The sequence below is a fragment of the Leptonychotes weddellii genome, chromosome 15 (assembly GCF_054177405.1).
Source record: "Leptonychotes weddellii isolate Sample4059 chromosome 15, ASM5417740v2, whole genome shotgun sequence".
Classification (NCBI taxonomy): Eukaryota; Metazoa; Chordata; class Mammalia; order Carnivora; family Phocidae; genus Leptonychotes; species Leptonychotes weddellii.
Genome location: NC_138383.1, coordinates 20,269,766 through 20,281,654, shown reverse-complemented (window position 1 = coordinate 20,281,654; position 11,889 = coordinate 20,269,766). Strand labels below are relative to the sequence as shown.

The 11,889-nt window shown below is 58.4% G+C and overlaps 1 protein-coding gene across 2 annotated transcripts; it reads right to left on the bottom strand.

Annotated features, from left to right (window-relative positions):
• Positions 1 to 162: 162 nt before the first annotated feature.
• Positions 163 to 11,883, bottom strand: PCGF2 (polycomb group ring finger 2). Of its 2 annotated transcripts, XM_081805095.1 has the most exons (11): positions 10,003 to 10,976; positions 5,378 to 5,529; positions 4,722 to 4,818; positions 4,367 to 4,422; positions 4,234 to 4,284; positions 3,900 to 4,008; positions 3,668 to 3,722; positions 3,480 to 3,575; positions 2,394 to 2,474; positions 1,747 to 1,855; positions 163 to 1,526 (listed from the first exon to the last, which is right to left on the bottom strand). In XM_081805095.1, exons 1-11 carry the CDS (start codon positions 10,185 to 10,187, stop codon positions 1,513 to 1,515), a joined length of 1,005 nt encoding a protein of 334 aa, XP_081661221.1. In that variant the 5' UTR covers positions 10,188 to 10,976; the 3' UTR covers positions 163 to 1,512. The 2 variants fall into 2 exon arrangements, with proteins under 2 accessions (XP_081661221.1, XP_081661220.1); XM_081805094.1 differs by lacking the exon at positions 10,003 to 10,976 and adding an exon at positions 11,828 to 11,883 and having other exon boundaries at positions 163 to 1,855.
• Between the last annotated feature and the right edge of the window lie 6 nt (positions 11,884 to 11,889).

Here is an 11,889-nt window from a genome sequence, read left to right as displayed (position 1 = left end):
CTGGGATGGGGCATCTGACTGGCCGCAGGGAGGGGGCAGTTCACATTCATTCCATATAGGGCCTCGCAAGGCAGGCCAAGCCCAGAGACGAGAGACATGAGGAGGAGGCGGCCAAAGGCCTCACCCACCCGTTCCCTGTCCCCTAAAGAACTACAGCTTCCGGAGAGTATGCAGCATTTATTACAAAGCCAGGAGATACAAATGTCCCAGGGCAGGAGGAAGGTACAGTCACGGCACCTCGGACACGGGACAAGGCGCAAACACAGACAAACCTGATGGGGGGGCTCCCGACCCCAAACACCTAGGTTGCAAGGGAATCTTGCCTCCTCACCTCCTCCCCGATCTGATCTATGTACATTGGAGGAAAAACAGGTGGGCAGGGATCTGCTGGGGTCCGCCCTTCGGGGGGCCATCCACTGACCTCTCGGGATGGAGCCAAGGTCAGAGCTTAAAGGTCTCCACCTTCTTGTGCTTTTCGATGCCTCTGCGGCTCTGTCCTGACTCAGCCTCAGCTGGGGGTGGGGAGGGGACTGGAGGACCGTTGGCCTTTGGCACAATCTGGGATCTGTGCTTGTCTTGAGATGAACCCCACTCCACCTTTTCACTGCACTCCGGGCCCCCAGGGGGGACTTCGCCAAAACCAGCCTTGCCTGTCGGGGCTCCGGGGTCGGGGCAGGGGCAGGGGCAGAACCGGGCCAAGCGTTTACCCTGCTAAAGCCACAGTGGAATTTCAAGGGCTGAGGCCTCCCGTGGCCTGAATCTTTTCTTCCACAAGATAAATGATGCAAAGGCCACATACACGGGGGTGGGGGGGCAGAACTATCTATTCTTTGCACAAAGTTTCCACTGCAAGAGGAGGAGGTGAGGGAGATGCATCTTTACCACCCACTCAATCCTCAGAACCAGGGGATAAACTGCATTTGTAAAAGGCACTGTCTTAGCGATTCTCTGGACATTCAACAATGGGGGCGGGGGGCACTGGCAGGGGCAGGACAGCAGCCGAGATGGGGGCAGAGAGGGGAGACCCCATACACAGCCGGCTGGAGTTGTGCCTAAAGCTTTGGGGGCTGGTAGGGCTCCTGGAACACCCCATCTGCCTTGGGAAACGGAAGGAGGATGGAGCGGAGCTTTACTGAGCCTCAGGTGGCCCCTCCAGTCCACCTCCAGGCACCCCCAATATGAGAGCAGGGCAAATTACACAAGACCTCCTAAAAATGAACACTCCACCCCCCACACATACACACACACATAAAGTTTGTTTCCTGTGGCATTTAAATTAATCTGGTTGGTCCATAGAAAATAAGTATGTATATTTGGTTTTTCCTATGTACATATATATATAGATTTATTTATAAAACCCGCCCCCCACCCCTAAGGCGGGAGGAGCTGGGGAAAGTAGAAGAGGTGGAAAAGGGGCCCAGAAAAAGTGGAGGGGTGGAGAGGCATGGCTGGAAAAGGAGGGAGAGGGTCCCTTTCCTCAAGTTAAGGGGGGCACAGGAGCTCCGTTGACAGTCATCTTGCGCCCCCTGCTGGTGGAAGATGGTGTCTGCAGGCAGTTCGAGGTACCCCCGTTGGCAGCTGTGGTGGTCCCACCGGCTGTCGCAGGGGGAGTGGGGGAGGTAGGGTGGGTGGCTGGGGGCCCGTGGGAGCTGGGAGAGCCATGGCAGGGGGTGGCTGGGCTGGGCAGGGAGGAGGAGGTGGCCGGCAGGGTGGCAGGGCTGGGAGCCTTGTCGCTGACTGACTCACACTCAGACGCCCCGCTGGTGTTGGTGCCCTCCGAGGGGGTGGGCGCTGTAGGCAAGGTGAGCCGCTTGCAGGCCGGCTGGACCCGATACTTGAGGGGGAGAGGGCCATTCTGCCGGGAGAGGGGGCAGAGAGAGGCAGGGAAGGGGAGGATGTCAGGAGAAAGAGGCTAACCCGGCAGCTACCCAACCCTCACCCCACGTGCCCAAACAGGAAGAAAGGGCTCCAGGCCTTGGAGAGAAGGGGACAGGCACAGCAAGACTGACCGAGCAAGGCCAGAGATACAGGGGCACACAAAGACCCGGAGAGGCAGAAAGAACGTGCAAGGCCAGAGGCTGCAGAGACAGGGAGGCTGAAAAGCAGGGAGCAACATTTACTCCCCAACAGCCACCCGGCCCTCCTCTCTGACCCAAATCAGGGCACGTCATCTGCCAAAGAATCCTCTTCGAGTGTGGCAGGTCATCATCGAAAGATGGCCCGGACGCTGGCCTGGTGTGGCAGGCCACCCTGGACACGCCCAGCTCATGGGACGAGGCGCGAACGGGGATTACCGGTCACTGTGTGGTCACTGTGGCCACAGACCGACGCCAGACCCTGCACGGCTCCCCTCCCAGCCCTGTCCTCGCCCGGCTCCGCCCTGCTCAGCTCACCCGCCGCCACGGATAGATGTAGGCGATATCCATGAGGGTGTAGTATTCCTTCAGCGGTTCATCCTCGTAGAGAACCTCCACCTGGAGGAGGAGACGGAGGACACCATGACCCCGGTCAGGTTCAAGGCTCTAGCCATTTGGCAATGAGGCTCTAAGCTAGGGGTGGGCGGTGGGACACTGGGGAGGAGGGACTAGCAGGTGTTCCCTTATTTCTCTGGGGTTTCATGGTGGGTTTGACTTCCCTCCCGGACCTGTCCCAACAGAACTCCTGACCACCAGAGGGGAAAGGATCCAGAGAAAGCACCCAGATCATTAACAACCCCTGCCCGCAGCCATCCACACAGCTGTCTGGGTCCCCTTATATCTCTGGCAGGTCCTCCAGGGGGCAAAGAAAAAGCCCAGGTGGGGAAGATCTCGCAGAGCACTAACTCTCACCCAGGCTGCAGTGGAACGACCCAGGGAGCTTTAAAAGAAATACCAGTGCTTGGATCTCACCAGAGATTCTGATTTAATCGGTAGGACGTAAATCGGGTTTTAAAGCTCCCTGCGTGATTCTGATCTGCAGCAAAGTTCGGGATCTACTGTCCTAGAGCCTTGATACCCAAAGTGTGGTTCACAGACTAGCAGCATTGCCAGCACCTGGGAGCTTGCTAGAACAGCAGAACCTACTGATCAGAATCTGCGCTTTAACAAGAGCTTCAGAGACTCACCGACACATTCAAATTTGAGAAGCAATGTCCGACAGCGCCGCTGGAATTTCAGACTGGCCTTCCTTCAGCCAGCTGGCCCCAGATAAGACCCAGTATTTTTGCACACATGCCTCTGCCACAGTTCTGAGCGTGTAAGCATGAGCGTGTGCACACGCGCACACACACACACCCTCCATCTTGGTCCCATACACCTCTGCACACTGGTTTCAATGGATGAAGACTACCCCACCCTGACCTTGGTTTCAACTCGAGCTCAATCACACAACCATGCAGGCCCTCAAGGACACCGAGCCAGCTCAGAGCAATGGCTGGGACGCACAGATTGTCAGACAGCCACACACAGACACTTAGTTTCTGAAAGGGCCCGGGGACTCGCCTTGTACTTGCTGGGCACATCCATCTTGTTGCGAAGAAACTTGGCGAGATGCATGACGGTCATGGCCGCTGGGCATTGCAGGAATCGCACCCCTGTCTGCCGGGGGAGAGGCACCCAAGGGCTGGGGTCCATCCCAGGCACTCTTTCCCAGCCCACATCCCACTCCTAAGCAGGTCCCCAGCACTCACCTTCTCCTTGTCCCCATCCCCATTCTCCAGAGGACCCTTCTTTTCCTCCCGGTCCCTGGTGGAGGACAAAGAACGAAGCTAGGGAGACCCTGGAACAGGGGGGATCCCCTAATGCACACATCCAGAAGACCCTCCCGGAGGTACCTTCTCTTCCTAGGGGAAGGGGGCCAGGGTGGGAAAAAGGGGCGACCCAACCTAGGACCCCAAAAGACCAGGTGTGGGTCAGACTTGCCTGACACCTTCGTAGAACTCGATGGAGAGGCTGACAATCTCGTTGTCGCTCAGAGCCCCCTTCTCCTGCTCCAGGACCTCGCCGCGGTCCTCATTGGAGCCGTTGGGGACTGCGGAAGGAGAGGGCTCTGAGGGGTTGGCCCAGGACGGGGGAAGGAGACCCGCCAAGGACCCCGGGATCTCAGAGCTCGGCGGGGTGAGCCCAGCCATCCTGTGGGCCGGGGCAGCGGCGAGCTGGTATGTCATGTGCAAGACGGACAGCCTGGTGCGTCCAGCCCGCGTGCCCGGGGCAGCACTGCGAGCGCTCGCGCGGACAGACAGGTAAACACACTCACCTTCAGTCAGGGGGTACGCTGCATAGAAATCCCGCCGTCGTTTCATCTCATCTGGAAGAGGGAGGCAGGGTGAGGATGGAGCGCCAGGCAGGGCAGTGGGGGGCGGGGGTCAGGATGAAGGGTGTGTGGGTACCTTTAAAAAGCCCAGGGACCAATTTATAGACGATGTCTTGGAGAGTTTTGTCAGACCTGGAAAAAAACATAGAGAGTCCTATCCACGACCACCTCACCCTGATCTGCCCGGCCAGGAACCCCCATTCCCACCTCCCTTCCTTGATCCAGGGCCCAGGCGTCAGGGTCCCTAGAGGCATGGTCTTTACCCCTCTGGTATTTCTCAGCCTGGACAAGCTGGATACAAGACAGAGGGAGAGGAAGGGCCCTGGGCTGACACCCTGTGCCTCTCCCCAACCTGCCCCCGCGGCGATGGGAAGCAAGGAGGGCTGAGGGACAGAGGACCGGCATGGCAGGACGGACAGCACCAGGCCCACCTGATGCTCAGCAGCGGCCTGGTTTTATGGACCTGCACATCACACATGGGGCAGTATTTGTTGGTCTCCAGGTAGCGCACGATGCAGGTTTTGCAGACTTGTGGGGGAGGGTGAGAAAGAAAGCAGAGTCAGAGCCCCCTTCGTAATCCAGGACCAGCACGCCCCCACGGCCTCTGCTCACATCCAGGTTGCCCCTCCTCTCCACGTTGTCCCCACAGCTCAGCCCCTTCAGAGGCTCAACATAGTCCTGCTTTCCACAGATGGCAATCGCCCCTGATCCGTCCCGGAGGGCGTGTGTGCGTGTCTGGGTCGGACCAGCGCCGTGCACCAGGCAGAAAGTGAGCCCCAAGTCTGAGGGAGCGCAGCCCAGCAGCCAGCCTGCTGGACGCCTCCCAGCGTCCCCGACCCCCTTGCCGCCAAGCCCGGAGTGCATGCCAGGGGCACCTGTGTCTTACGGGGCGGCCAGGGACTCTGGGAGACACCTGAGCATTCAGGTGAAACTCTGGGCTGCCCCCTCGAGTCTCCCCCGCCGGACAGTCTTTCTGCGACCAGGGACCGCCACCAGACACATGGACACAAGCCCTCCCCGCAGCAGTGCCCCTCCAACCTGGGCAGAGACTGCCCACCCCGAGAAGCGGCCCCTCCACCCAGCTCACAGGAATGCAGGCACTCCACGATGGTGGTAGCGTCGATGAAGTACCCTCCACAGAGGGCACACATAAGGTGAGGATTCAGCTCCGTGATTTTGATCCGTGTGGTCCGATGCATGATGCCGGGGTGGGGGGTAGGGGGCCTGGGGAGCGTCACCCTGAGAACGGAAAGTGGAATCAGAAACCCAGAGATCCGACGGCCCCTCCCACAGTCCCCTCCACACCACCCGGTATCTGTCCCAGAGCCCGAGGCCCTTGCTCTCTCTGCCTCTGAGGCCAGACTGGCGACCACACACGGGGCCGCCTCTACCGGGCCCCTCTGAGTGTTCACTGGGCGTGGGGGCTCTGGAGATTCATGTGACCTTGACTGACAAGGTCAGGCTCCATCTCAAGAGCAGGAGCAAAGACTGAAGTGAGACCAACTCTCCAGAGGATACAGGGAGGCGGGAAAATGCGAGAGAACAGAGTTTTTAAAAACTTCCCTGATCCCCATCCACATTCTCTCAAATGAGTGCTAGGAGTTGAGGAACGTCGATCGCCCTCTACCCAGGTGCAAGCCCCCGCCTCGGTGTTTCTACTCCATCCGACCCTCCTTCCATCCCATCACTCTTCCCCCAGGAAGGCAGCCCTGGAAACACCGTGGGCACAGGCTGCCCTAAGTTTAGAGGAAGCACCCCATCGCCTGTCCTAGCTCTGCATCCAGCCTGGCCCCGGAGCAGCTTCCCGGAAATCCACCGCACACTGGCCATGCAGGTGCTAGGCCTGGTGCTCAGGCAGGAAATACTAAGGATGGTTTTTCGATGCCCACAGCGGGGATCACGCAGCCCCAGTCGGACCCCGGCCCCGGCAGGTCATGGCCAAGAGCCTGGGCAAAAAAGACTTAGCCACCTTTCCCGGCCGGACCGCCCCCTGCACAGGTCCCCTGGATCCCACACACATTCCAGGACCCCTATCCCACGTACACACAGGGATTGCCCCACGTGGGCACCATCTCCATGGGCTGCGACCTGTCCACAGGCTGTCCAGTGACAGACCCCCAAGCTCTCAGAGATGCCTGCCAAGGCTGGGCAGAAAGTTCTCTCCGCAGCAGCCCCGAGCACCCAGCCAGGCCTTGGCAGGGTCTGCGGAGGTCAGTCAAGGCCCAGCTCTGGGTTGGCTGATGTGCTTAACTTCTTGGTATAGAAATCAAACCTGCACCTAGAAAGGAAGCCCCCCCCGCCCAACTCTTTCCCAGAGGAAAAGCCCAAGGGGTGGGGCTCGGGAGGGTGGCCAAGCCCCAAGGACTCCTTCACAACACACACCCTTCTCTCCTTTCCAGAAAGATTTCTAAAGCCACCACATCGGGTTTTCTAGGACCAGAAATTCACAGCCAGGATCAACAGTTTCTATAGAGACCCCAGGATGAGTTTGGCCAGGACCCAAACAGCCAATAGAGGCTGGCCAGAGACCGAAAGAGATGGAGAGACACAAAGGCCACATGTGGGAGAGACACCAAGTCTGCAGGGCAGACAGAGGGAAACAAGTGAGCCCAGAGAGGCAGCGAGACGCCGCGGCCGGGAAGTGCAGGCCTGGCCTAAGGAAGGAGAGAGGTGCCTGTCCCACAGAGGGCGGCCCCCAGCCCTCCCTGCAAGGGCTCCCCCTTCACAATCCCGGCTACTCCACTGTTTGCTCGTTTCCATGGTAACCCTCTCCCTGGCAAGATGCCCAAATATTATTACAACCATCCAGAGGAGAGAGCAAACTCCAAGTGGCTGTCTCGCTGAGTGTGTGTAATATCCATGGGATGTGGACGTGACGTCTGGGACCCCGTGTTCGGGTCCAGCTGAATCTGTGTGTGCATGCACGGCCAGAAACGGCACATTCTGGGTGATGCTGGGTGTCACACCACCGTCTCTCCCGCTCACATGCACGCACATGGGTACACACACACACACACATACACACACACGTGCTTCCCCTGCCTAAGTCCCCTCATTCACACACTGGCTGTGTTTTCGAAACAAGACACTTTCTCTTAAGAACTCCCATCCAGTTCCTGACTGTGGCTCCCCCCCCAACAGGAGTTCCCAGGCAAGTGGCCATGACCTTTACCCTTTCACTTCCCTTAGCACGCGTGAGAACTCAGACAGAGATTATCCCTTCTAGATGCAGGGGTCAAGGAAGGAGCTGTGGTGCTTAGTGAATGAAATATTCCTCCTTCTCTAGTGTAAGAACAGGCCCCCTTGCAGCACTCCCTCTCCCCCCACCTCATCCCCAGGGGCCTCACACTGCTACTTCTGGGGCTGGGGGCGGGGAGAAGTACTGATTGGCTCCTCACCTGATTGCCATGGCTACCTGCAGGTCCCTACCAGCAGGTGCCAAGAACAACTGTAAACAGGAGCTCAGTTCCCCCACCTCGCACCCCACACACCACCCCACCCCAGGCCTCAGGGCCCTACACCTGACGCCCAATTCCTCCCCAGCTGCAACTGGCCGGTGTGTTGTGGGAAGGAGAGGGGAGAGGGGAGAGGGGAGAGGGGTGCCGGTGGCTGGACCTCCAGCTGTCATCACTCTACGGAAGAGGTTGGTAGATGGGAAACAGCCCCAGGGAGAAAGAGAGACAAAAATCCGTGGAGAGGCCATGGGCCATTTGGAAGTGGCTTCTGTGGAGCCCTGGGGCTTTACCAGGTCACTCCCAAGGATATCACCACAGGGACCTGAGCACTGTCCCCCTCCTCCCCCAACTGCAGCCAAGTCCTTTAACACCTTTTGTCCCCAAACCACTGTCTTTGCAAGAGCATGATCACTGGGCAGCCCATGTTCCTGGCCCCTGGGGATCCAGGTCTGGCCTACAGTGGCAGCAAAGGACCTTGGGTCAGCACCCAGCACCCAATCCCAGCTCCTCCTGGCCTTTCAAGCCTGGCACTTGTCTTTGCCCTTCCTCAAAGCCCCTACTAATTAGAGACCACCCCCCAACTCTCTGTTCTAGCCGGTCTTTTTTGGACGCTACCTGCAATTTAAGCCTCTCCCACTGTCAGGTTTTGTTTTGTTTGTTTTGTTTTTCATTTTCCTCTGCCGAAATAGCCTGTCTCTGATACCCCAGAGACCCCTGCTCCTTCAGATGCCCCCAGACAGCGTTCTCTGCTCTGCCTTTCCTCCACATGAAATCAGCCCCACTCCCCCACTAGAAAATCACCAGGCCTTGGGAAAAGTCACTCAAGGTCACATCTGGACACCTAGAATTGCAGAAGTAGAACGGATCTTAGAAAGCCCCTTGTCCAGGGGCTCCTGGGTGGCTCAGTGGGTTGAGCGTCCAAATCCTGATTTCAGCTCAGGTCATGATCTTGGGGTGGTGAGATGGAGCCCCACATTAGGCTCCATGCTCAGCTTGGAGTCTGCTTGAGTCTCTCTTCCTTTCCCTCTGCTCCTCCCCCTACACCCACCCCTGCTCTCTCTCTCTCTAAAATAATGAATACATAAATCTTAAAAAAGAAAGGAAGGAAGGAAGAGAAAGAAAGAAAGAAAGAAAGAAAGAAAGAAAGAAAGGTAGGTAGGTACTTGGGTGGCTCAGCTGACTTCACAACTTAAGCATCTGCCTTCGGCTCAGGTCATGATCTCAGGGTCCTGGGCTCAAGCCCCGCAGGGAGCTCCCTGCTCAGCAGGGAGTCTGCTTGTCCCTCTCCCTCTGTCCCTTCCCCTGCTTGTGCTGTCTCTCACTCAAATAAATAAAATCTTAAAAAAAAAAAAAAAAAAGAAAGGATCTTGTCCAACCCTTTCATTCTCCAGATGAAGAAATTCACCTAAGGTCACCCAGTAACAAAGTGGCAGTCCTAGAATAGAAACTGCCTGACTCCCATTCCAGTGCTCTTTACACACTGGCACCCAGGCCAGGCTCCCCACTCACTTAAGAAATCAATAAGCCTGGCCCAACTCCATCCAGGCAGGTAGAAGGTAGGACTCCAGGCTCCCTAAAAGACCACTCAGTGAGCCTTCTGGGAGGGGTCAGAGTCTGGCCCAAACATGACCTTCAGAACACATTCTCACTTTGAAGTAGATAGAGGGGCAGAAACTAATCCCCTCACCCCACTTCCACGGAACAGGTAGGAAAACTGAGGCTCCGTGTAATATACTAGGTCCATTCCTCTCCTAGCTGTGTGGGTCCAACTGCACGAGCTCTGTGTATTTGCATGTGGAGGGGGAGTATAGGAGTCTGCCTGGGGACAATGTCAACCTCTCTGTGTTCCCTGACCCTTGACCCTGGGACCTGCCCCTCCCTCCAGCAGCATCGGAACATCCTCTGGTCTCCTGAAACTGGGCTTAACGTGCCCTGCCTTTCCCCCTCTCAGCTTCCTAAGACCAAACAAAGACAAAAACCCAAAATATACACACAGAGCTACACACTGCCGAATACACACAGATGCACACAAAGCCAGACACACCCCCTCCATCTCTCTCACACAACACCCAAGGCCAGACAGACACTTGGCCAGACACACGCACGTATTCGTACCAGGCCAGACACACCCCATCACACATACAGCCAGACCAGAGCCAGGCCCACACTTGCCAGATGCACAAGCCACCCCCACCCACCCCAGAAGTACACAGTCTGACATGCCCGTCTGAAACCAGAGCTGCAAATACACACTAACCTTTTGTGCAACCCTGGTCCACCCAGAGTAAATTGTAACATAAGTCTTCCAGCAACAAAGGCAGTGCAGCTCCCAACTCCACTCTGGGGGCCAGAGGCTGGAGGAGCAGGGTGGGCATCTGACCTGCACAAAGATGTAGCCTCTTCCTGCTCAGGCTCTCTCCATTCCCATGGCAACAGCTCCATCAACCAACATCTCTCCCGCAAGGCCAGGGGCAGCAGAGAGCACCCCTCCTTCCTGCCCACCCCCAAAGACTTCAACGTGAACCCCACTCAAGCTACACAGGGTCCCGATCCTGCGTCCAAGGTCTCACCCTGGGTCTGTTTCCCGGCCTCCTTCCAGAGACAGCTCTAAGACCTCAACCCCCAACTCCAAACCAGGGAACCCCTGGAAAAACCTCCCTACCCAAAAGCTGCAACAGAGCTGGCTTTATGTTCCTTCTCCCAAGTACTAACACCTTGGAACAGAGTGGAGACGGGAGGAAGAGAAATTAGAGTTTCAGGAACAGATACAAACTGCAAGAGGCCCAGAGAAGGAGGCATCAGAACAGAGCGGGAGACAACCGGAGACCAACCCCCCCTTCCCCCTCAAGCCACAGGGAGTCCGGGAGAGACTGAGGCATATATATGTATGCGGAGAGGGGTTACTCTAAGAGACAAAGACCAGGGAGAAGCGCGGAATAACACTTCCACAATATTTACAGGCAAATTCCCCACCCCCAGGCCTCTTCCTTCCCCACCTCAAGCCATCCGGAGCAATTCTGGGCAGATGGGGGCAGTGGGGGAGGGGGAGAGGCATGCCTGGGCCCACTGTGGAGACTGGAGGGTCAGTGGTGTCTGCTGGCCGACAGGTCCCACCCCCTCAGAGCTAGAGGCAGGAGGGCCAGGGCAGGGAGGGGGCGGCCCGGCTCTCCAGGAGAAGAGGGGATCGTTCGGTCAGACCCCTCCTGCCTCCGCTGGCGATAGGAAATATCGCGATAACTCCCCCCCCCCCCCATCTCCATTCTACTCCCTCCTCCCGGGCTTCCCCCGGAGCCTGGGTCAGAGGATCAGGGATCCCAGTTTCCCGGTGGCCGCTCCTACCTTCCCTAGAGTCAAACTTTCGGCGGGGCCCAAGGAGGGGGTGTTCCAGAGAAAGAGGCTCTGCCGAGGTGGTTCGGGGAGGGGGCGGGGCGCCCGGTCCTGGGGCGGGGGGGTGGGGTGGGAAGGACCCGCTGGGGGGAGGTGCCCGGGAGGCCGGGGACCCGGGCAAGGAGGAGCGCCCTCCCCCGGCCCCGCAGCAATCAGAAAGGCATGTCGCCTGGCTCCCGGCCTCAAGTCCTTGCGCGTCCACGACGCCCCAGTGCCCACGGCAGAAGCAGAGAGCGACCCCTCCCCAAACCGAAGGGGGTAGTGGGGCAGGGCCAGGGGCTGCTCTGGCTCGTGGGGCGGGCGAAGGGGTTAGAGATCCGGCCCGGCGCGCAGCCCACAGCCCCTGTGGCTGCCTCGGACCCTCCCCCTCGCTACCTCGGGAGCAGGTCTGCGAGGGGGCTGCGGCACAAAGAGGTGGTGGTCGAGGGAGACGCCAAATCGCTAAAAGGGGGAATCCATTTCGGCCATCTTGGAAGGGAGGAAAGGGAAAAGGGGAGAGAAAAGGGAGAAAGAAAGGCGGACGGGGCGAGCTAGGATAGGGGCTGGCGGGGTGGGGCGGGGACGCAAGAAGCAGGCCCGGCTCCGAGTCTCCCCCTCCCACAGGGGTGTGTAGAGAGGGATGGACCGGCCCCCCCAATCCCCATTCTGGTTGCGTGGTAGGAGAAGGAAAGGACCGGGAGTCTGCCTCCACTTACCTGGGTTCGGGGTCCGGTGGGTCTCGGGGAGGGGGGGATGGGAGGGAGGGAGGGAAGGGAGG